At 42.1% G+C, this 25,328-nt stretch overlaps 2 protein-coding genes across 2 annotated transcripts in view; one reads left to right on the top strand and one right to left on the bottom strand.

Moving 5' to 3' along the window:
* Window positions 1-110: 110 nt before the first annotated feature.
* rbm22 (RNA binding motif protein 22) lies at window positions 111-8,318 on the bottom strand. Its single transcript, XM_086020707.1, has 11 exons — window positions 8,151-8,318; window positions 7,287-7,340; window positions 7,151-7,180; window positions 6,933-7,065; window positions 6,739-6,839; window positions 4,512-4,684; window positions 3,100-3,300; window positions 2,821-2,985; window positions 2,664-2,746; window positions 2,358-2,486; window positions 111-748 (listed from the first exon to the last, which is right to left on the bottom strand). Exons 1-11 carry the CDS (start codon window positions 8,202-8,204, stop codon window positions 594-596), a joined length of 1,278 nt encoding a protein of 425 aa, XP_085876833.1. The 5' UTR covers window positions 8,205-8,318; the 3' UTR covers window positions 111-593.
* Window positions 8,319-12,447: 4,129 nt separating this feature from the next.
* Window positions 12,448-25,328, top strand: part of ndst1a (N-deacetylase/N-sulfotransferase (heparan glucosaminyl) 1a) — a 56,157-nt gene continuing 43,276 nt past the window's right edge. Inside the window, exon 1 of the mRNA XM_086023629.1 lies at window positions 12,448-12,618. The gene's annotated coding sequence lies outside the window, so the exon portion shown is untranslated. The remainder of the gene's footprint in view (window positions 12,619-25,328) is intronic.

Genomic DNA, 25,328 nt, shown 5'->3' with positions numbered 1-25,328 from the left:
CCTTTGTAACCCTGACTCTACCTCCATATTTTCAACAAATCTCTATCCCTCTCATTATTTCACTTTGTCGTGCTGAGCTTGGTTATCAATCGACAGACACAGACTATTAATGACTGTAATGAATCTTTTTAATAGGTGAAAGAAATATTCAAAGAAACCCTATCAATGAACTAAGTCTTTACACTGTGGAATATGAACATTTTGTAAAAAATAAGCATAACAAATCTTGACAGACTGCACTTATTCAGTTTGTGCACTTCACTGCGGATGCAAAATAACCCTAATAATATCCTGCATGTTTAAATGTGTAATTTAATCCAATCCATAGCAGGCTCCAGGCCAAAGACAGCATAGTGCCAGGTGTGACAAAAGGGGGTAAAAAAAAAAAATCAACCAGAGCAGAGTTTGAGCCTAGCCGCTAATTGCCGTGGCGTGTGCAGTGTGGGCACCCATCCGCTGGGGATCCTGGAAGGCGTTGTGGATTTGACCTGGAGGTCTCATGCTCATGGGCGGGGGCATTGGTGGAGCCATGGGACCCATGGGGTAAAACATTGGCGGGAAAAAACAACCAGCGCAGAGTTTGATCCTAGCCGCTAATCGCCGTGGCGTGCACCGTGTGCAGCGTGGGCACCCATCCGCTGGGGATCCTGGGAGGGGTAGTGGATTTGACCTGGAGGTCTCATGCTCATGGGCGGGGGCATTGGTGGAGCCATGGGACCCATGGGGTGAAACATTGGCGGGCCAAAACCTTTGAAGAAAATGGTCAATATATTAACTTCAGACACAAGAGCTCAGACTAGCATTTGAGTAGATAGTGGTTGCGAGTTTACCACGAGTTAGCGTTGTCAAAAGTGTCAATACTTTGGAAAGTATCGATACTTACACGGCGTATTCGAATATGATATTGATATGTCATGGTATCTTATTATTTGCCGCTGTGTTTTTCTTTAAAAAATGACTTATCTCTTGATGGCTGTCAGCATGCACAGTAGTGGTAATGCGGGTCATCCGTGATGTAAAAGAGAAGCATTGTGGGTAATCCGTGTCATGCCTAAATTGCCTAAGCCTTGTTGTTAGCAACAGAGTCCAAAATCCCTGCGCATTTCACAAAATTACTTAAAGGAAAACAACCCAAACACATTTTTTTCAAGAAAATGTTCCCGGCAGGCCTACTACTAGTTGAAACACGGCATTCTGATTGCATTTGTGGAATATGAATTAAGCAGCAAAATCCACCCCTTTTTAGCCATCTCATTTCATAGCAGCACGGCGGTGGTGGACGAGCTTCTAAAAAGGAAGCATGTTGTGGCTGATGTCCAATTTCATTTCTGACATTAGCACAGTCGTGTTTAAAGCTAGCTGTAGTTAGCCCACACAGACTACAGTGTGCATCTGAGTGAACGCCGCATGCGATGTCCTGTTGTGGTACATCACAAAGGCTCAGGTAACGACCAATCACGGCTCAGCTACAGAAAACAAGTCAGCCGTGATTGGTCATTACCTGAGCCCTGCCAGTTGTGTTATTTACAAAATCAAATTATGCATATGAGAGAAGCAAAACAAAATGTTTCAGATTTTTTTTTATTCAACCTCAAGTAGGTTTTTTTTTCTTTAGCACTGTGCATTTCACTAATTTTACTCATATGATTTTATTCCCGTCGCCAACATTAAAAAAAAAAGGTTGATGCCCAAATGAACTGAAATATGTTTACAAGTATTTCTTTTAGTGTTTACAGGTAGTTTCATAGTATTAGTGCAACTCAGCATAGTGTATGGTTTTTACTTCCATTTTAAAATGCACGAAACATTTACAGCTAAAAAATATTAAGGCCACAGTAACGCATTCAATTTCAATTACTCATCATCCTTTATAAACATGTCAGGAATGCTGGTAGAAGCTGCAAAGTTTAATCCAAGTTGAATGTACTATCATCTTAATTGTCATCATTATGCATTTGTACATACCTTAAAGAACTGAAGCTGTAAGTTACTGATGGTCATATAAGAACCTGGTGCGATTCTGCCGCAATTTACATATGATCGTATAAAGTGGACTAATCGCGACTACTGTTGCTGATTAGTCGACTAGCAAAATAATCGTTTGTGGCAACCTTGCACGAGAGCCCTCAGTGACCCCGCTTGCAGTTCCACGTTTTACTACTGCTAAGTATGGCCAGAGTGGTGGCGGCAGGAGGGCCAACCAGCCAGTCTTCTTCATGTTAAGAAAATTATGTGTTATGCCTTTTTAAAGTATTATTCCATTTTTTTTTTTAATCGCCATGGTATCAAAATGGTATAGAGTATTGAGTATTTTCTTGGGTATCGAGTTTGAAATTCTAGTATCGTGACAACCCTACCAGGAGGAGGTGGGTTGAGGCCTGGGGGTGGCGGCAGAGTGAGGTTCATGACAGCTGGAGAGGTGCCCGGGTCCAGGTTGAAATAATTCGCGGGAGCTTCTTCATCAAGAGGCGGCGGTGGAGGTAATGCTGCAAAGTTGTCAGAAAACAACTTCACTAATAATTCTGTGTTGACGTGTTAAATACAATCAGAACGAACAACAAATCTGTGTATACATTGAACCAGGCGTGTCCAAACTACAACACGGGGCCATTTGTGGCAGCATGAAATTTAGGTGTCAAAAAAAGTGGGGGGAGTGCTCTCACCTCCTGGTAGTCCTGGCACAGGATCAAGTCTGGTACCCATCTCAGCAACTCCTTCACCCTCCTTTCCTCTTGCTGCCTGAGACCTTTTATAAATGCACATTTAAGGAGTTATTGTGAGCGATTTCAAGGAAAATCTGCAGCCACAATGATGTCTTACCTTCCCCACTTGACCGTGAGTCTCTGACCGTTGACGATAAGCTTGTTGAAGGACTTTTCTGCAGCCATTTCAGCAGCTTGCCGTGTGGCAAATTGGATGAATGCGCACTGCTGCCTTTGTACTATTGTGATGGTGCGAATCTCACCAAACTGGTAGAAGTAGCCCCTAAAGTAAAAAAAAAAAAAAAGAAATAAAATTCAAGCACACGTACAAAACTCCATGTAAAAAAATAAAATAAAATAAAAATCAAAGTTAAGTAAAACAAAAACAAATGCTGACTTGAGATCTCCATCTGTGACTGTTTCGCCAAGACCCCCGATGTACAGGGTGGTGATAGACTTGTCATCTGGGGGATCCAGCCTGGGCATGGTCGAAGCCCGCTTCAGCAGCTTGTCAGCAACTGGATCATTAATGCCATAGTAACGATCCTTGATGTTCTGGTCAGCGAGCGGGTCATCGGGATCTGTGGGCTTCTCATGCCTGTGTAAAACAACAAGGCATCAGGTGGGCCTACATCACACATTGCCAATTAATAACAGCTTAGAATTTTTTTCAGTGTTCTCCGTGTGTATTAAAACAGCAATTGCTTGAAGCTTTCTAATTACCCTAACATCTCAACTACTTTCTCTTAGCCAATCGAGTTTTGCATTACATGTTAGCATAAACGCATTAAGGCCGGGAGCGCATAACCGCGTTTCTACCATTATAGGCGCTGTTGCATCTTTCTACCCTTAAAGCCGAGAGAGCGTTTACATCATTTTCTTTTTTTTATCCAATTCTCGGTCTCATAGCCAATTAAATGCATCAGATTATACACGAGATGGTGTCGTGACCCCTCGGAGAACGTCACAGAATGCTTTCGAGCATAATGTCGGACGCGCAGACGATCGCGGGAGCTCTGAAATAAGTAAGGGCAGTGATATAGACGACGCGCTTGTGGACTTTGAACCAGTGGAACCAGTCAACCGCGATATATGGTTAAGATATATGTTTATAGACGATGATATTGACGTCTTTGTAACAGAATAGAGGATGGTGATTACCACTTGATTTTTTAAAAATTAAAAATAGTGCTTCTCTTGTATTCACATATTTGGTTGAAACAGTAAATAATAATCAACTCGGGCCCGTGTGAAAAGCCACACGTCTAAGCTCTCAAATTCTTTTGGAAATGCTACTGGGGTTGAGATATCAGTTATTTTGTAGGTGTTGAATTTCTGGGAGAACCTCCGGTTTAAGAGGGTGAATCTATAGTCGCCCATATGTTTTGGGTAGATGTTGAGCCAGGCGCGATACGCCTTATAGCGTTGAGAGTGGTCTTTCGTAGGATTAAATTTAATGGTTTGGTAGAACATTTTGGTGTTTACATATACAATGTTTAATTCTAATTTTGTTCAATGAGTCAGTTCTACAGTAAACTTCAACTGCTGGTGACAAATACCTTGCAGCAAAGACACTTTGCTTCTTACACAGAGAACTGTGTGAGCGAGAATGATATCAAGGGCCAAGGAACACTTAAAAACATATTTTAAAATAGAAATTTAAATAAACTGTATACATGGTAACTCTGTTCTGCAGATTTTCAGAGTGGGTCTTGACCGTATCACTCAAAATAAATTATGGTTTAGTCGAGTGCTTGCATTTCACAATTAACGCTGCAAGTGTAATATGTTGTGTAGAGTGCCACTCACCTGTAGGGACACTCTTCGCCTCTCCTACACTCTCCCTTAACCCAGAAGGAGCAGATGTGCGGACGGTTCCTCTTGTAGTACGGCGTTGTACGGGCCAGTTTCAGCAACATATCACTAGAGCTGGTGGCCTTGCCGACCTGACCGCCTGCCCGTAAGCCATCCGAATTGGCTAACTGGGAACAAATATTAACACAATGCAAATGTAACATTCCACATTTATAAACACTTTCAACAAAATGTACAACAGTGCATCCAGAAAGTAGTCACCCCACTTCTTCACATTTTGCTATTACAGCCATATTTCAAAAAGCGATTTTAAAAAAACTGACACACAACAACGCATAATGACAACAATAAAAAATATATTATATGCTTAGAAATATTTTAAATCTAATTGATTCAAAATAAAACTTGTACAATATACAGTATAAGGCAGACTCCTCAGCAGGTGGCGTGGCCGAAAGCAACTGAACTGTTTGAACTGCAAATAATTACGTTAATCGATTATTTTGTCAATTTATCAATGAATCAGATAAAAGTAACTTTCAATTTATATTCTTAAAAACAAAAACAGGACATTGTTTTGAATCAACAGTGTATAAATGCACAAATAAATTAATTAAGATTCAGTTATTGTTTGCACAATAACGTCAGAAAATCGGCAAAAACGTTCATCATTGTTTTACAAAATAAAAGCAGATGTTTGAAAAGGTTTCATTTTGATTCAACACAAAGACATTATGTCTGCTTTCAATAAGGACTACAGAAATCTGAGACTATTTGCTGTTGTTGTAAATGCGACCCAGGTCGGATTTTTTTTTGCTTATATGCGACCTGTATCTGATTTTTTTATGACAGCCTGAACGGCTCAATTCCGTTTTTTTCAAATGTGACCTGGGTTGCTTCCGTATGTGGTCCTAGATCGGATACGTTTCCCATCTTTTCCAATGTGTTCGCGGTCTGAACGGCCAGGTCGCATCTATCCGTCATTGACGTCATCCGGAGCCCAAAATGTGCTGGCAGCGGGGGGATCGAATCTACAAAGTTGTTTTGAGTAACACTATTGACTTTGTATTTTACTTTAATTTAATCCCACTTGAAACATGAAGCATAAAATGGACATTTATGGCGATCGTAGCAGCCACGGCTCAGATCGATTCATTTTTTACGCACGGTTGTGACGTGACGTCATCGTTAGTGATATCTCCATGAAATCAGATATTAAAGCGTCGCATCGTGATTTTCCCCAAATACTGTACTTATTTCAACCTCATACCCAATCGCTTCACTGTATAAATGCCCCGACACGCTGGACCACATTTACTTCCGCAAACACGGCGGGAGTGACGTCATCTTGCATGCGGGCCACTTTCATGTGTTCATACAGCAGGCAAGACCAAGGTCGCACTTAAAATGTAATATGAATTCTTACACCCAAAAAAAAAAAAAAAAAAAAAAAAAAAAAATCGGATTTTTTCAAAAAAATCCAAATTGAGCATTAAGACCTGCGGTGTGAACCTAGCCTAAGAATCTGTTCAGGTACATACATGTACATTTACAGTTCAAAATTGTCAATAAAATGCAGTAAATATCACATTTTTCAACAAAGACGACGACGACTTCATGGGTTTCAGCGAAGATGATTAAAGTGACTTGTGATTTCAAACACAGGAGAAATGAAGACAAATACTGTGAGGCTAAGCTGGATAGACAATGGATGGATGGATGGTTATTTTCTCTTGGTTCTGTTCCGTTTTAATCAGGAAAGTTGCTGCCATGTTAAAAGGCACTGTTAGGAAAGAATCTGTTCAACAAAGACGACGACGACTTCATGGGTTTCAGCGAAGATGACTTGTGATTTCAAACACAAGAGAAATAAAGGTAAAAAAATACTGGTTATTTTCTCTTGATTCTGTTCCGTTTTAATCAGCAAAGTTGCTGCCATGTTAAAAGGCACTGTTAGGAAAGAATCTGTTCAAGTATATACATGTACAGTTCAAAATTGTTCTCTAAATACAGTAAATATCTAATTTTCAACATACAAAGGCGTGGCTTATAAATCGTTTTTTCATAATAACAAATTAAAATGGTGTCTGCGGCTTATATAAAGATGCGGCTTATTGTCCAGAAAATATGGTAGTTATTTTTGCAAGAAAAGTGTCCTAAGAAACATCATACAGCAGGAAAAAATACTGTACTTCTTATATTATTGTAACACTGGGCATACCTCTCTCTCCATGTTCTGTGTAAAGTATTCTTTGTTCACATCAGAGCGAGGAATGTCATCTTTAATGGCGAGGCCAGTGTCTCGAACCTGGATGGGTAAACCTGAGAAAAAGACAAAACACATTGAGAGGTGTAATTTGCAAGTTAAATCCTGCAAACATGAACGTGTAACATAAACCAAAACCAAACACTCACCATACTCCAGATCGAGCAGGCAAGTCTGGCAAACATTCTTCATTTTACTGCAAGTCTGACAGACTTCAGTCTTCTTGAAACGCATACGTGACCCGGGACACCAGCGGAACACAGTAAAGGGTCGAGCACAGATCTATGGGCAAAACATACAACCGTTAATACAATGAAGATAGCATTACATGTTCAAACTTCAATTGCTTTAGATTATACAGGCATACCTTGCATTCTTTTCCATATTTCTCTTTGGTCTGGTGGCAGGGAAAAACAGCATGAAAAAAAGGCAAAGTGGTGATGCTTGAGTACACAACAAAAACAAAATGTCGTGATACATTGAAGATTCAAATGCTCACTCACCATTCGAATATAAGGGTTTTCTCCTAAACATGTCTGACAGAGAATTGGGAAATCCTGTGAAAGAAACGTGATTTAGTACGGGACATGTTTAGTCGGAAACGGTGGCAGGTAACATGGTACAAGAACGTCAGTAGATTTTTCAAGAAACTGTATTTTAATCTTTATTTGTCTGACGACTGTTTGCTTTCACTCCCTACACCTGTAAACAAATCCGCACGTTTTTTTTTAGTCTAGAGATCTAGATCTAAGTCGGAAACTTACTTTAGATGCAGCTTTTAGCCACGGTTGGACCATTTTTTTTTTAAACAATTGTGTACATTTCTCTGTCTGTACATTTTACGCTTGCTCAAGTAGTTGAATCAATACTTGTACTTTTAACAGGGGCTTTCCGCCCCCCCTCCCAACAGTACCTGCACTATTACTTTAGTTTGCATACTCTGTTAGTCCAGTGAAACAACGGATAGAACAACCCAGTTAGAACTACCTTTACATTCAAAAGTAGCAACGCTAGTCTGCTAACGCTAGGCTCTGTTTGGTCATCGTCGCATCCAAACTACCTAACGACGGTTTAGGTATTACTTTTTCACCAGTTTGCCAACAATCGATCGATCACGGATGCTTCTGTCGAGCGGTTTGTTAGTGTAGGGATTCCAAATTTGAGCCAGTGTTACGGCTCACGTGAAAAGAGACTAGCATCCACGTTATTAGCCGACACCATAAGTTAGCTTGCTAATGCTAACTAGCCGGGCAAAGAACGAACATATTAGTGGTGAAAGGGGCATCTTTTTGAGGTAAAGTTATTCCAGGCATAAATTTTCCAACAGCGGCGTTAAATGTTTATAAAATAATGATAGTAAAACGTACCGCATCTTCCCAATTCTGTCTATTGTAAGTGTTGGAGCCGAGGGACGTCGCCATTTTGCGAAGTGTGATGTCCGCGATGCTCTGTGGAAGTGCTTCGAGTCATATCGCCGCAGGGTGTCGCCCTTTCAAAGAGCCCTCCTCAAGTGGAAGTGTCAACGACAAAAGGAAAGGGGAACACTTGATCATTTTTATTTTCAAATAGTCAGAGATGGGAATCAATAAAGTACGACACAACTAAATGTTTTCTTGGGCGTTTGAAAACCGATATCTCTACTTCATCAAAACAGGCTTGTTACTTTTTCAACCTCTGCAGGTCACGACATGATGTGGAAAAAAAATAAAGACGTGGAGGAACTCGAACCAGGGGGCGTTCACGATGATGACGCACAGATTCAAAGAAGCAAGATATTCCCCATTCATGTCTTTATAATTGAAGAGAATCGTTTGATGTTGTCAGATCCAAGAATAATTTGTGACTAATCTTTTTTTGCCCTTTGCCAGGCTAAAAACTACACCGTCTAATCTGAAAAGAAAAACACACACAAAAAGATGAGGTGTATTTTGCCATTATCACAAGTTAATTTAGCATTTGTTACTATAGTCAACTCACAACATAATCAAAGCAAGAGGAATACATTGCTGTGGTAGTGTTTTCAGTGTTTTTTTCTTCATAGTACAAAACAAATAAAATATAAAGCAATAAAAGAGGGAAGCCGTTTTATGCGCAGAGAAGTGTTTCTTGTTGTGGAAAGTTATTAAAAAAACAGTTATGGTGTATAATTGACAGTACTTTTTACTTTTGTACATAAGTACACTTTGGAATCTGTACGTTTTTACTGGACTGTACTTCTACTTTTACCTGCATCTTTTTAAAACATATCTGTACTCCTAACTTGGTAAGAGGATATGAGTACTTTTGCTTCCTCTACAACAAAAAACATTGTACAGTATGTGCTGCTGTTTTCTTTAAGTAAAGTCAATTTCATTTTTTCGGTTCCATTTCACAACTAAAGTTACCTCAAGGCACTATACACAGTTGAGCAGCTCAAGAACCACACTTCTCGTACATTACAATGACAATACAATACAATTACAATATAATACAATTTTATTTAGATGCATTTCACAACAGCTACAGCTGTAACATAGCACTTTACATACAACAACAAAATAGCCATAATACAACAAGTGAAAGCAATAAATTAACACAAAACACACCAGTCAACTTATACGTGTTCCCCATATTTTATACATTTTTTGATCATTTCAAATGTGTTATGTGTTATGTGCTCCATCTTCCGAGCTCCAGTTAGGAGGCGGGCAGCAGAGTTTTGGACCAACTGGAGACGTTTGAGAGAGGACTGGCCGACTTCAAAATAAAGTGCATTACACTAATCTAGCCTAGATGTAACAAAGGCATGGATGACTGTTTCTAATAAACCTAGGCTAACAGAAAAAGTCCTGCCAGCCAAATCAACTGGTTGGCATGACCGTCTCACACTTCAGAGGTCGTGGGTTCGATTCTGGCTCCTGCCTTCCTGTGTGGAGTTTGCATGTTCTCCCCGTGCCTGCGTGGCTTTTCTCTGGGTACTCTGGTTTCCTTCCACATTCCAAAAACATGCATGGTAGGTTAATTGAACACTCTGAATTGCCCCTAAGTGTGATTGTGAGTGCGGATGTTTGTCTTTGTGTGCCCTGCGATTGGCTGGCAACCAGTTCAGGGTCTACCCCGCCTACTGCCTGAAGACAGCTGGGATAAGATCCAGCATCCCCACGACCCTCGTGAGGATAAAGCGGTATAGATAATGGATGGATGGATGGATGGATGGATGGATGGATGGATGGATGGATGGATGGATGGAAGAAAACCAGCTGAATCCCACATGAGTAAACAGAGGTAACAGAGGCATGCAATCTCCATTTAAGAAGGCCGCAATCAAGAGTGAAACCCAGATCTGTTGTAAAATGTTGAAATTGTGTAAATACAGAAAACGGATTAAGAGAAAGAGAGTATGAATAAGTCCATAGTAAGCCAATTCCTTCGTCTGCTTACAGTTTAGCTACCCACCTGTTCACTTCAGGTCAGGGTGTCTTTGCTGTGTGAAACTCCAATTAGTGGGGCACAGGATGTGTGCCATATCGGATTGGCAATAAGCCTCTGATGTTTAGTTAAGTTCAGTATGAGGTTGTGGAGTCAAAAGGATGAGGATTAGATGATGGATCTCTTTCTTGGCGTTTCAGAGTCAACATTCAGGACCTCATTAAAAATATTCAGCTCTGTTTACAGGCCATTCTCTTCCTAAATTGCATTTCCGTGACAAACTGAAAAAAGTATCTCCGCCCCTTCCTGTTTCCCTTTCAGTCGAGAATTTGTTCAGAGTAGCTCTGAGACATTTAATGGGTCATGTGACCCCGTCTTCTCTGTCATGTGACATGTATGAGACAACCAAAGCTGTTTTGAAGGACGGCTTTGTTTCGGATTTAGCCACTACCAAATCAGAATCACCACAACCTCATGAGTCACAAGGTCAGAGGACACCAAGGTGAACAACCTCACAGCTGCTCCAAAAAGAATTACTTTGTGGTTGCCTAGAAATTTCAACATGTGTTTATACCGTGCTCACATTTAATTTCCGATTACTAATGTAATTGCATGATAGTGCTGAGTCATAATCAGGAGCAAAATGTGTTTCTCATTTGTACAATTAAATCCACCTCACGAGGTACAACAGTACTTAAATATTATATTATACATAAATTCACTTGAGATGGTCAGTTAGTGATGATATACATTCACAGGCCACTTCATTAGGTCCACCTGTACAGTCTGGTTAGTGGTGACATCCAGGGATATTTTAGGTATGATGCCCCTGAGATGTATCTAAAACCAAAATATTGATATCGAATGGCATAGTGCAGTTCTACACCACTGCAAATTAAAACCACAACAATAAGATGATAGATAGATAGCTAGACAGACAGATGGATGGATGGATGGACGGATGGGCGGGTGGGCGGACGGATGGACGGATGCATAGATAGATAGATAGATGGATTGATGGATGGATGATGGATAGAAAGATAGATAGATCGATCAGCGATCGATCGATACATCGATAGATAGACAGACATACAGATACAGTATCCATCCATTATCGATACCGCTTCTCCTCACAAGGGTCGCGGGGCATGCTGGAGCCTATCCCAGCTGTCTTGGTTGCCAGCCAATCGCAGGGCACACAAAGACAAACATCCGCACTCACAATCACACCTAGGGGCAATTTTAGAGAGTCCAATCAACTTACCATGCATGTTTTTGGAATGTGGGAGGAAACCGGAGTACCCGGAGAAAACCCACGCAGGCACGGCGAGAACATGCAAACTCCACACAGGGAGGCCGGAGCCGGGATCGAACCCACGACCTCTGAACTGTGAGGCGGACGTGCTAACCAGTCGAACACCGTGCCGCCCAGATACAGTATATAGTTAGAAAATATATGAATGGATGGATAGAAAATGGGCGCGGCATGGTTGATTGGTTAGCACGTCCGCCTCACAGTTCAGAGGTCGAGGGTTCGATCCCGGCTCCGGCCTCCCTGTGTGGAGTTTGTATGTTCTCCCCGTGCCTGCGTGGGTTTTCTCCGGGTACTCCGGTTTCCTCCCCCATTCCAAAAACATGCTTGGTAGGTTGATTGGACACTCTAAATTGTGAGTGCGGATGTTTGTTTGTCTCTGTGTGCCCTGCGATTGGCTGGCAAGTGGCAACCAATTCAGGGTGTCCCCCGCCTACTGCCCGAAGACAGCTGGGATAGGCTCCAGCACTCCCAGCGACCCTTGAGAGGAGAAGCGGTATAGATAATGGATGGATGGATAGAAAATGGATGATGATGCATAGATAGACAGATAGAGCAGAGATACATAGATTATAAAAAAAAGATTGACTTCAAGCATCAAATACTGTACACATTATCATGAATGAGTAAATTGTGAATACATTCCTGCAATATAGTCTTTAAAAACTACTATAAAATAGACTAATCCCAGTAGTAATACCTTATTCTCGTGTAGTGGACATACACGCACTCAAACACAGTTCATCACGGCCACTATAATCTCTTGACTGAAGTGCACGGATTCATTTAAGCCCCGTCAGGAAAATGCAATGTTACGCAGTACACACGCATCGTTTCTTTGCAGACTTGGGCAGTTGGCATACAGTATGTGCAACCGGGTGGTGGTCGTAGAAATGTCCAACAGCAGTGCCCCCTACGGACAGTTATGGAGCACTGCGTGTGCTCAGAGCTGCAGAAAGAGAGGGGGCATTCTCAGATTTCCCGACTTCTCCCAAACCGCTCAGCCGCTTCCACATCACCGCGGCGAGCCGAGACGACATGCGCCCAGCTCGCCTCGATTCTGCGACCACTACACAAAACAAGTAACGATAACGGTTGATGCAGCTCCAAATGAGGTGAGTACATCGACACCGAGCCGCTTCTTTGCGGTATTTTCGCACATGTTCGCCCCGCCGCTCGCTCGCCCTCCCAAGCTAGGCTAGCAGTGTGCAGTGTGTTGTTGGCGCAGGCGGAGAACGAGGCCAGCCTTCGGCCTCTCCAAGCTCCCAGCGCTGGAAAACGGCAAGCCCCGGTGGTCGAGCGGCTCCCTTCGCCGCTAGATGTTACTCCATTTGGCGGCTGTGACGGGAGTGGGCTAGCCATATTGTCGAAGTTTGGGTTCGGGTTGTTAGAGCCGCTATGCGGTTGCATAGCGGGATTTAGTCCTCGTTTGTTCTGCAATGGAGCCGATCCTCCACAGGCGATAACTTATTTTTCCAACTTTGTAGCTTCTGCTGCGGTTTACTACGCGGCCGCGAGACCATTGCGGTAAGTTAGCTTAATCGGGGGTCGCGATTGACCTACAAATGTCACCATGTAATGTGTGTTTTGCTATCAACGATTTAAAAGGCCAACCCAGTTTGTGTGCAAATTATATTATAAAGGTCAACACGGCTCTCTGACAAAGGTGGATAAACACGGGAATGTAACGGCTGGTTTATATTTAATTTTCCTAAACGACAATGGGGGTTCATTAATATCTATCTCGGTTGACAGAGCTGATGCATCAGACCATTTTGGGGATACCTGTAGAAATTGTCTCTTAGGCTTTTGTATAACTAGTAATATTGCTGCTTAATTGCATGGCACAATTATTGAGTTAGCGGTCAAAAATGCACGCTGGCATTAATATATTCTTGCCATGTGTCTTGGTGAGTGTTGTGTAATGCTCCATTTTTGTGTTTTTCTATTGTCTAAACAATATCAGTCTGCTTTGTTGTTTGCAATAGTGTGAGGTTAGAGCACACGCCTGCCTCTCCAATAGAAAAGCTACTCATAATCAAGTAATTATAAACATTAGACTTCACACAAGAGGTAAAAAGGGGCAGCCCAGACCTGCCTGAAATCTCTTGCCCCGGGGTGTGCATGCGTGCACCTATAGAAGTAGGATGCTAAAGGGCAATGACTCACGCCCTGGATGCGTTTGCCAAAGTCCTAAGGACTTTCCGTGCATTTTGTCCCATAAATGTTGTTGTTGTTGTTGTTGTTGTTTTTTTGGTCCTAGTGCTTTTATTTTTCTTAGCTGGGTTTTTAACAAATGCTGTCATTTATTTGTCAAAATTATGGTAGGCTGAACCTTTCGGTTGTGTTCTGTTTATCTTTGCCAAATATTTGTGTGGTTGTTCTAACGTTCCATCTGACTGCTCCCGCTAGCTGCCAAACTTGCTGTGATCTAACACGTCCGCTTCATGAAGGCTGCCACAGTCATTTGATCGTGTTTATCAGCATCTCTTACTTAGATACCGGTATATGCCTGTAAAAAGCTGCAGCTCCTTAGTCATAATGCCTATTCCTTGTAAAGCACACAAAGCTTGACAGCATGTCTGATCAAATGGTGACAGTCGAACAGTGTTTGGGTGAGCATCAGAATCAGATGTGATTACGGCTTTGTGCTTGAGTATAAAGCAGTAAAATAAACGATGCAGTCTTAACTTTGATTGCATTATTGTGATTGAAATTTGCCTGTAAGAAAGAATGAATTAATTGGCTCTGCAGTCACTGTCCCATCTCGTAAATTAAGTAAGCTGCAGTGGCTAAAACATCCTCTGTATTTTTCCATGTCATCGTTCCTTATTGCCACACTGTGTGTGTTTAGGATAGACCTCATTAAAAATAAAGTAAGGGGGAGCCAGGCATTTTTCCAATACTCATGTTGGAATACCCCTCAACTCTCTCCACTCTGCATAAACACTGCTTTGTACCTCCTTTAAGCAGAGATCCAGCAAAACTGACATAATGCAAGATCCTTCATTCATCCGCCTGTGACTTTTACACAGAATCCCAGGGTGAAGCGGTAGATTGCCGCATCTGTGTGCGCTTTCACACAGCAGCAGTTCAGATGCCAGTGCCAGCATTGCAAAATGCCCTTAGACACACGCGTCGCCCCACTTCTGTTATGGCTCCGAAGCTACCTCAGGTGGTGGCAAATTGCCGGCTCAACCTAGCTGTATTTCGTACAGAATCCGAAAAAAAAAGCTGAGAAATTCTGGCTTTTGCAGGCAGCATAAAAGGGCTTCTCTCTACCTACAGTACTCATTCATGTTATTAAAGCTTTACAGTACTTTCCAGGGGAAATTGACCCCAAATAGGAGCTTGAAACACCATGAAGCATTTGGATGAACGGGAGGTTAACTGCAGTGCTAGGCATGTAATATTACATAAACTGAGGTCATTCTCCGTGCTGGACTGTGGTTAGCTGAGAAATGTTTTATTATTTTTGGCTGGGGCTACACTATCACGATTGATGTTAGAGTAAATACATTTCAAGCATCATAACACAACTAAGTATTAGCAAATGATCTGTTACCATTTGTAATCCTCTGGAAAACCTGGACAGTGACATTTGAATGGTGCAAGCCTCTATGAGATTATTGGCAAGCATTGAGGGTATGCACATGTGAGTGACTGGACAGGCTAGCGATGCAGCTGAATGCTACAGTATGCAGGCGGGTCAGATTACTGAACGATTAACCATGACCGCCTATCCCGGCCCAGGGAAATGATTTTCCACTGTAATAATTCCAAAGACTGAATTACACAAGATGGTGTGTCGGAGATACTTAATACTACAGACCCCAGTATTGAACAGTGCAACTCTTTGAGTGGTTTACCATTGTTTGACTTGAACACAGTCAAATTGGGGTATTTTGAAGAAAGGGGAAAATGATTTTACAAAACATGAGCCAATGCTGGTGAAAGTTTGATGGTAACTCTGGAGGTAAACCATTACACTTTGGCATAAATGTGTCATCAGTCAGTCAAAAAAGAGTGCTGAAACAGGAAACTACCCTTATATATTCCATTGTGACACACAAAATATGAGCATGTGTCAGGACCTTTGGTGGAATTCAGTTGAATTGAAGCTTTGACCGATAGAGAAAGGAAGAAGAGGCTAGCTGCTGGAGGTAGGGCCGTGTTTCCAAAGTACATACCCCCTGAGGCTGGAATCTGATACATTCCAGAGGTTCCCCTATCCAGATGAATAACTGTGACAAGAGTATAGAATATTAGGTGTTCAGTCATTGTAGGTCACCTATTTCTTTGTGAATGTTATGTTAAGAAAACTGAATATTGTGATTTTTTTTCTTCTTTTTTTTAATATATCATTTTTTTCCTACAATATCGTGAGCTTTTAATATATCGCCAACCTCCCCACAATATCGTGATAATTATTGTATCGTGAGGTTCATGTCGTGATATTATTGTATCGTGACATATATCTCTATATATCCACCGTACAATACCAATTATATCATGATTTTAGATTTCCCTCACTGTTACTGAAGGAGTACTATAGTTTCTTTTCATCCTCGGTCTGACGCTTGTGTTAGGTCAGTGTGGTATTCTCAAGAAGCAGTCTTGTATTTGTTTTTTATTCACCTCATTTACAGCTCAGCACACAGAGTTAACATGTCATCCATATATCTACCTGGACATCCACATGACTTCACTTTCTTCTTTGTCCCTTATCTACATCTCTTATCTATGAAAACGGTTGTACCACCAGATATTTTGAATGGCATTTATTCATCCACTGGATTTAAAAGAATGTATTCATCTTTTATTCATTTTGCTTTCGATGTAAAATGTGTTTCTAAATAAACAATGGAAAGAAAATTGCCATTCATTCCATGGCATGATATATATCCTTACCGGGACATAAAATTAGCTACGTTGGGAGGTGAGATAGGTCCATATTGCTCAGCACTACCTTGAAGTGCTGTTTTATTTAGTTGTCAAAAACAAGTGGTCAGTTATTAATGGACTTCATCTCTCCATTCGGATGGACTCTTGAGGTGCAGTGTGTTCACTCTCTTGGCGAGCTCTGTCCCGGTAATGAACCCATTTTCTGAGATGTAGACTGGCATTAATAAGAATGCACCACTTCACTGTAGGATATTCTAAACCTGTATTCATCGTAAGTGCTATCAGTCATCAGGTATGATTCGATTCCTCCCCAAGTTGCCATTTAGCCATTCAGCAAACTCTTTCTGTAGGTTAGCTTTGTTTATGGGCATGCACATTTAGTCTTTTCAAACACTTCTTCCTTTGAATATGTATTATGGTTAAGATCTTGAAGTCAACCAAGATGATCTTTTCATACAATTTGCCCACTTCACACAATATCTAGCTTGTGTCGTTAGTTTTGGTCTAATGGTTGTCGCTCACGAGTGTGATCAAGGAGGACAGACAGGTGGACGTGAGTTGGGGTGGGGGGTGGCTGCATGTTTACCCAGTTGTCCAGTGCGTCTGGCTGAGACCACACATATTCTCTCACCTCATGTCATGAGTAATAATACTTGGCATCTTGAGCTTCTCACCACTGACTAGTACTACGCTTATATGCCGTCGAGTCAATAACCCGTTCAAAACCCAAATATTGGCAGTATTCAGGTTAACCCAATAAGCCCGGGAGCGCATAACTGTGTTTCTATCACTAGAGCTCAATGACTGAGCGCTGTTGCGTCATTCTTCCTTTCAAGTCGGCACAGCGGATACGTCACAGTCCTTTTTTAATCCAATTCACCGTCTCTTAGCCAACTTAATGCATCAGAATACACACGTGATGGTGTTGCGAGACCGCGGAGGGTGTCGTGGAATTTTTTCGAGCCGTAGGTAGGCTAATGGCGGGCGCCGTCGATCGCCGGGAGCTCTGATTAAAGTAAATAAAGTAACCACAGTGGACGCGCGCACGACCAGCGGAACCAGTCGAACGTGATATGATAGGGTTTGTAGACAATGACGATATTGACGTCTTTGTAACCGAATAGAATAAAATGAAAATAGTGCTTCTCTTGCACTGACACGTTATTTTTACATCTTCGATTGAAACTGTAAATAATGATAAATTCTGCCTGTGTCTAAGCTCTTTAATTCATTTGGAATTATGTTTCTGTCTGCTACAGGGGCTATCATATGAATCATTTTGTAAGTGTTGAATTTCTGGGAGAACTTCAGGTTTTCAAGGGTAATTTCAAAGGAGACCTTAGGTTTTGAGGAGCTGTTGAGACAGGCGCTGTAGGCCGTAATGGGTTAAAGGCCATGTAAACATGTTCAAAAACCAAGCTAAAAAAGACCCCTTGGTTGCCCCTTTTCTAACCCGAATATTTGGTCATATAAGCTCGTATCGGAATACCTTCATTGAAAGGGACATTGGTTTGCACATGCTCTATCTGCAAGCAATCTTGGTCTTTTGAGTACAGGAAATACTTAAAGGGCAAGTCAACGCAAACATTTTTTTTTCAAGAATATGTTCTATGCAAATCCACTAGTTAAAACAAGGCATTTTGATAAATATTGCGTTTGTGGAATAAGTGCTAATCCAATCGTTTTTAGCCATCTCTGGGGGCGGCCATTTTGTCTTCTGTCGACTAAAAATGACATCACAACTGCTCACAACGATCAATCACGGCTCAGATTGAGAAAACAGGTCAGCCGCGATTGGTCGTTGTGAGCAATTGTGATGTCATTTTCAGTTGACAGAAGACAAAATGGCCGCCCCCAGAGATGGCTAAAAACGAGTGCATTTTGCTGCTTAACTTATATTCCACAAACGCAAAATTCATCAGAATGCCGTGTTTCAACTAGTGGACCTGCTGGTAACATATTCTTGAAAAAACATTTTTTGGGGTTGACTTCGACTTTAAAGCAGCGCTGGGCAGGAAATCTATATTAATAAAAAAATTTCACAACTCTTTTGATGTAATGTTGACTTACAAGTAGTTGAATGGGACTTTTGTCATGCCCTCGGGGTGTCTGTACCGTTTTTACAGGCACTAAGCCACTTTGAGGAGGATGGAAGCAACCTTGGTACCCAAAAAAATACAACTGTCCTGAATTGCTTTACGGCAGACTCACTTCCTCCTTTCGCTATAAGGACAGAAGTGGATTCGAACATCTACGCGCCATTACTGGTGTCATGGCAGAAGCCCCAAAACAAACAAAAGTATTGTTTGAACAAAATTAGATTCATTATCTCATCGCCATTCATCTTTCACATAGCCACTGGAAATAGAAATGCAATTCAGTCCAACTGCTGGCCAGCCAGAGCCCAGAATGTCACGACACTACGCGCTGGCGCGCATGGGAAATGCGGTTGACTCTTGTCAAAACACTACCGCTTTTGTCCACATAGCGCCGCCATAATCAACAAAAACGGACATATGACAGTGTTGCTTTAAGTGCGCAGCGACCTTGCTTACTAACCAAAGCGAGAAGTTAAGCTATCGGCGGGCATCTTGTATTGCTCGTCGCTAAGCAACCCTAACTTGAATAAATTGAATTTCCGCTGTGTTTTCACATTGTTTTCTGTCTCTACGGGGAAAATGACACAGAGTCTATATAGACACACGTAGGCTTATATGTGTTTAGTTAAAGCGTAAGTCAACCCAAACATATTTTTTTCAAGAATATGTTCTATGCAGGCCCACTAGTTGAAACACGGCATTCTGATTAATATTGCGTGTGGAATATGAGTTAAGCAACAAAATCCACCTGTTTTTAGCCATCTCAGGGGGCGGCCATTTTGTCACTTCTGTCGACTGAAAATGACATCACAAATGCTCCAGGCTCAGATAATGACCAATTATGGCTCAGCTTCAGAAAACAGGTGAGCTGTGATCGGTCGTTACCTGAGCCTTGAGCAGTTGTGATGTCATTTTCAGTCGATGGAAGTGACAAAATGGCTGCCTCTGAGATGGCTAAAAACAGGTGTATTAACTCTTATTCCCACAAATGCAATATTTATCAGAATGCCTTGTTTCCACTAGTGAGCTGCGCATTGACACTTATGTACGTCTGTATCTAAAAAATGTCAGCATTAAAATTCACCCCCCTGAAAAATTCTGTTGTTGTGATCCTCTGACTACATTTCAACACTTCTTAATGACACCCATTATTTATTGGCGGGGACTGCTTTTTTTCACACATCAGCCAGAGTACGTTTGAAGGAAAGGCAGCAAGCGTTGTAATATTGTTTCCCGACTTACTTTGTCACATTATGTTGTCATCTAGTGTCTGAAAATGCTGACCAAACGTTTCATATGAACAGCCCTACTCGTGTCCACTTTAATATGTGAAAATATAAAAGCGATCGGCACAACATTTAGAATTTTATTGTGATTAAATATGAGCTCTTATGAGGAAAAGCCATAATCACTTGCACAAAATTGAAAATATTGTGGTCATCATTTTAATATTTTCACAGGTTGGCGTGACAAGAGTGTGCATACGATGGCGATTGGTTGAAGTTTACAGACATTTAAGGATTTTTAGACTCCATAGGCAGCCGGCTCTGTCTGGCCAGAAATGGAGCACCTCATGGCAAGCAGTGAGCTTCATCCCAGAAGTAAAGTGTACCCTCTGATGTAGCCACTGAGAGTGCAGTGCGTCTGTCGGGTAGGCCACTGAACGGGTGCTGTTACGATGGGCGGGTGACACTGTGAGGAAAATGAAGAGTGATCACTTAGACAAGGTCTCTGAGAGGTTCCAGTCGTACCTCATTATTCTGAGATAATAGACTGCCCAAACGTACTGTACAGCTTAAAATCTCATCAGTGTCTGGTACAGTCCCCCTTTCTTGAAAGCAGACCAGGTCATGGCATCCCACCAGGACAGAGTAAACTTAAGCAGGGCTTCTGGTGCCCAGTGTCCTCGCTTTCCTTTCTCCTAGCCCCAAAGCAAACCCTGCTGCCACACAACAGAGAGCCGTCTGGTGTGTAGTTGGCTCCCATCTGTGAATGAATTTGGCTGCGGTGCAACAAAAACAAAGCACCGCAGCAATTGAGTGGTCTTGACCACATCCAAGTATTGCAGTGAAAGGTTTGGGTTTTCGGTGTTGCGGCTAAAATATCCCGATCGCTTATTTATTTTATAGTGGTGCCCCCATCAATTGGCCACTGATGGTGAGTGGCCCATTTCCGTGGAAAAGTATGCGATCGGCATATGACCATCAATGCCTTTGATTGCCGATCACAAAAAAAAAAACGATCACCCACAGCTCGTACTTTGCAGCCTTCAGCTATCTAGAGACCAGCCTGTGTGCAGCGTCCCCTTAATTTTTGTGCATTTTTTTGCACTGTCAATTTGAAATATCCTGTTTTGTATAATAAAGGGTTGTTAGTTTGGATAGAATGTTTTTTTTTAATATGATCCATCAATTAATTGAAAAAAAAACCAAAAACACACAGATTTACTGCTTATTAAAATAATTGTTAGTGAGCATCTCTAAAATTGAAAAATCTGCAGCTAATCTATATGATCGGTCTTGGGCGATCTCACTCATGGATGATCGTAATTGATAGCATAAACCCCTGATGGGAACACCCCAAATATTGTTATCTAAATGCAAATACATGTCCTCTGTGTCAAGCTGAGGAGCAAGACGAATGACAACAAGCTCGCTAGGGCGAGTCGTCAACAGTGAGTAGTCATGGATTTTTGAGTGCGACCCAGGGACCAAATGCCAGAACTGGGGTGTAAATATCGAATATTTGTTAAAACCGATTATTGTATAATCCATCGATTAATAACATATTTCTATTATGATTGGATTACATTTTTATTTTGCATTAAAATGTATTACAAAACCCTTTTTTAACCATTACTGTTTATTAAAAATGATTTGGTATTGTTTCGTGATTAAAGAAAAAACATTTAAGCAAAATCACGAGAGGGATTGATGTTATACTCAGCAACCTTTTTGAAATTGATTCAGGTACTGATTTTGTCCTTGCTTTCCAATGTAAAAGCTGATTTATGCAATAGTTTTATTTTTGATTAAACCCAAAAAATGACTACAGAAATCAGAGTTTAATTACTGTTGAGAGGCTGAAATCAGAGTATTTGGACAATTTAAAGTTAAACCATGACTCTAGACGTACAATACGTAAAATAGTTGCTGATTAATTTGGTACTCTATTAGTTCTCGATTTTAATTTTGGCAACTCTAGCAGAACCTTCAGTTGACCACATTCTTCGATGTGAGGTTCGTCATCCACTGCTAGTGCTTACCTCAAGGCCAAACAACCAAACACAAAGACATCATGCGACATTTGCTTTGTTCATTGTGCGAGAAGAAGTGAGAGTTGTGGCGAGACAAATCCTGGCTGCTTCTCCGTGACAAAATGCAAGGTCATTTTCTAACAAAGATGTGTACAGTTTGTTGAAATAAACTGTCACACCGGTATGATGTCGAACTATTTTTGAAGCCTCCGCAGCTATCGTGTCCAGCCTGTTCGGTCACAGACTATTCTGTGAACAGCTGAATTGATCTGTACCGCTTGGTTGTATCACGCAATGGAAACTATAATGTGTGGGTTCATTTCCAGGTTAGTTCATAGACTTTAATAACAACCTGACCACAGTTACTGGCATACCTTTTCCCCATTTTGAATGACTGAAGTGGAAACATTTGCATTGGTGCCAGTTGGAGGTTTAGCTACTGGCTGCTGAAAGTGTACCCTTCAGTGATCCCAGGCGCTGTCCCGTCTGCCAATCCTGTTTTCTCTTCTTCTATCGGTGATGTGCGTGTCTGTCTGTCTGTGCGTCCCACTGGACAGGACAGGTGTTGGAAACCCAGAGGCTCAGAACAGACATCACTGCGCCACCCAGACAGGAGGGCGACAAGCGTTTGCAAATGACTGAGCTTTGTTTTGCCAGTTCTGTTCAGGATCTTTGAACACGGCCGTTTGTGTGAGGGCTACGGCCGGTTGCTCTCAGTGGGATGCGCCAGAGCTGAAAGCGCTCCATTCTGACAAAGGGGCTTGGAATACGTTCGAGAATAGGAGCAAAACCAGCGCAACCCAACATAGTATGGTGCACAAGTCCAAAAACACAAACCGCACTCCAGCCCCCACTGTTAAGTGTTTAAGTGGCCGGATATGTTTGGTGAATGGGACACAGGTGTCAGGGCCTTGCTGTATATGCCTGGTGGCCAGTGGTCTGTTTTCTGTTGCGGAAACTCGACCCACGCTCGTGGGCTCCACTCCCCTAGGGTGGTCCACCCTCACTTTTTGTCCTTCACTGAGCAGGGGTTTGGATCCTGTAAAGAATGTGATAATGACATTCAAGACACATGACAACAAAATGTTGGCGTTATACAAGAAGCAAATTCCACTGCTTCTTCGATTTCTCCTTCTTTTATATTTCCCATTATCTGTCAGTTCGTCAGCTCTGGCCCAGCAAAGCAGGTGTTTGAAGTTGTCGAGACTGTGGCTTTGCCGCCGAGTCCTCAAAGCGATTCATGTGAGAGGTATCGAAGAGCCTGAGGGCCGTAATGTGACTCCCGCATAGTCCGCTGGCTTACCAGGCACCATCCTCCACACCCGTTCTTCCCACACGCCTGTCTCCCTAGTGATGTCACTCAGCAGAGGTCGCCTTTGTTGAGGAGCAGCCCAAAGGTATTCCTCGGGCCCTGAGGAAAACCGGCAGGGTGCCGCCACAACCCCAACACGGGTCTCCTTTGGGGTGGGGGCGGGAGGGGGGAGCAGCTTGCCGTAATGGTCCCCTCAGTCGCTTCAATGTTTTGACAATGTACCCTCAATGGTGGCTGCCTTCTGTACTTGTTTCAGTAACCCCTGTGGCTGCTCCAGATGGCCCAGCCTCAGAGCAGTTTTATCAGAGGCATAGCTTTAATATCTGGGTCACATGACAAACTCACCGCTTCCCGTCTTTCCTTGTATACGCTCACCGCAAACTTGTTCTCATTTCTTTTCGGTGCCCCCCTGTGCAATTGTCTCCGATGCCTTCTCGGCAGTGCCCCGATTTTTATAGTCTTTATTCCTCCCATACTTTTTAAAAATTTCAGAATCCATTTCTTTTACCCCGAGGCACAACGGGTGATAGCAAGAGACGGTGTAGCAAATTAAAACTTGTCTCCCTTGTTTGCTCCCTTTTGGATGGTGTAGCAATGGCAGAGTTAGCGAAGGAGAACAGCGGCAAAGAGAGCTACTGGGGGGAAAAAAAAGCCCATTTCCTATCATTGTCTCTTTCCTGAGGATGTATGGTAGAGTAACACGTTCCCCATTTTTTTTTTCCTCAAAAGTCTTTATTTTTCACTCAATTTTTTTCTTTTTTTTCCCCTCCCATTTCGCATGGACTGCTCCATGCCCTAACTAGAAGGGTCTCTCTGCTCTTGCTACCATGTATGCTGACCTAGTTTATTAGTTTGGCTCTAGTGAATCATTAATTCACATTATCTAACTGTTCCTGTAACGTTGCAGCGGTGACTGGAGTGTCAGAGGCTGTCACAACCATTGTTCTTAGTGTGGCACCAATATTGGCTTCTTGTAATAAGGCATCATCCTCAAAACCCCCGACTGTGTGTGTTTTAATAGGTGAGCTGTGCACTGTAATATGTCATTATGTCAGAATACAATACCAGGACTAAGTGCACTGAATGCAAATTAATCATGTGCCATGGCGGCAGTTGAATAGTGTTGGGTTGTGGGCAAGGGAGGGACAGAGGGAGGGCTAATAGTCGTGGCGGAGAGGAAGAGGAGGGGTTAGGAGGAAGGCTGGGCCCATTCATCATGCAAGGCCTGCTAGGATGAGCTGGGGTCAGTCCTGCACAACACAATTACAGGCTGTTCTGCTGCGTTTTGCTGGCTGTCCACCCCGTTCTGAATGTGTTCTATTGTCGTTTGTTTTCTATCTTTGATATATCGTAAGTGGAAAGTGTGGCCAAATGATCTGCTGCAGTCAGCTAATTTGGTGTTTTTAACATTCTGCAATAAACCACCATCTTTTATTATTATCATTATTTTTTACTTAGACTGACAGAATTTTTTTTTTTAAATGTTCACTTTTTTTAAATTTTTTATTTTTTTAACAAAGCCTTCCTAATATGTTACTCAAACCATTAGAAACAAAGGTGGTTCCCTGTGATTGACAAGCTTGTTTAACACCAGCGTGAGACGGTTGGATGGAAAAAAAAAGAAAATCCTTTCTGCAGCCTATCAATTCAGGAAACTATAAATTGATCCAAAATAGAATTTTACTAAATGTTTTTTGTGTGCATCTTGTAGGGGTGTAACGGTACACGTGGGTGTATTAATACGTTTCGGTATGGCATGTTCGGTTTGGTCCACTTGCGTTCGGTTCGGTCCACTTATTAGCGCGAGCTTACACACGGGCGCTATTGGCTGTTGCATGCGGGAGAGGAGAGTGGCGGCACAAAAGTGAGAGCCAGAAAAGAGCCAGAGCTCGAAGGTCCACTGCGGTCTCCTGTTTGGGAACATTCTGGCTGTCCTGTTAAAATCGCCGATGGGGAAAGGTATGTGGTTAAGTCCGAAAGTTGTGTGCCGACATTGCTATATGAGATGGGCGGCAGGTAGCACGTCTAACATGCACGGCATCATCCGACTGTGAATGTTTCTTAAACGGCCGAGCAAAAACACCAAACTTAAATAGTGAGGTTTATCATATTCTAGCATCTTCCGGGAACACGCCGTCAGACGTAGTTTAATTATCATGTTTTTATTAATCCAAGTACAACTGCTCGCACTCTTCTTTCTATGCTGCTCCACTCGCTTACTGTACGATGCATTCATGAACCTCGGAAACATCA

The sequence above is a fragment of the Filicampus tigris genome, chromosome 2, assembly GCF_054856515.1.
Source record: "Filicampus tigris isolate MCC_2025a chromosome 2, RoL_Ftig_1.0, whole genome shotgun sequence".
NCBI lineage: Eukaryota > Metazoa > Chordata > Actinopteri > Syngnathiformes > Syngnathidae > Filicampus > Filicampus tigris.
Note: the sequence above shows the minus strand (reverse complement) of the source record. Positions and strands in the feature narration are given on the sequence as shown.

What these genes read in the sequence shown, in the direction of transcription:
- rbm22 (XM_086020707.1), bottom strand. Translation starts at nt 8,204, where the DNA reads ATGGCGACGTCCCTCGGCTCCAACACTTACAATAGACAGAATTGGGAA. An exon ending in AAAACCCTTATATTCGAATG is followed by an intron (nt 7,181 to 7,286) that starts GTGAGTGAGCAT and finishes CCCTGCCACCAG; the next exon opens with ACCAAAGAGAAATATGGAAA. An exon ending in TGTGCCAGGACTACCAGGAG is followed by an intron (nt 2,487 to 2,663) that starts GTGAGAGCACTC and finishes ACAACTTTGCAG; the next exon opens with CATTACCTCCACCGCCGCCT.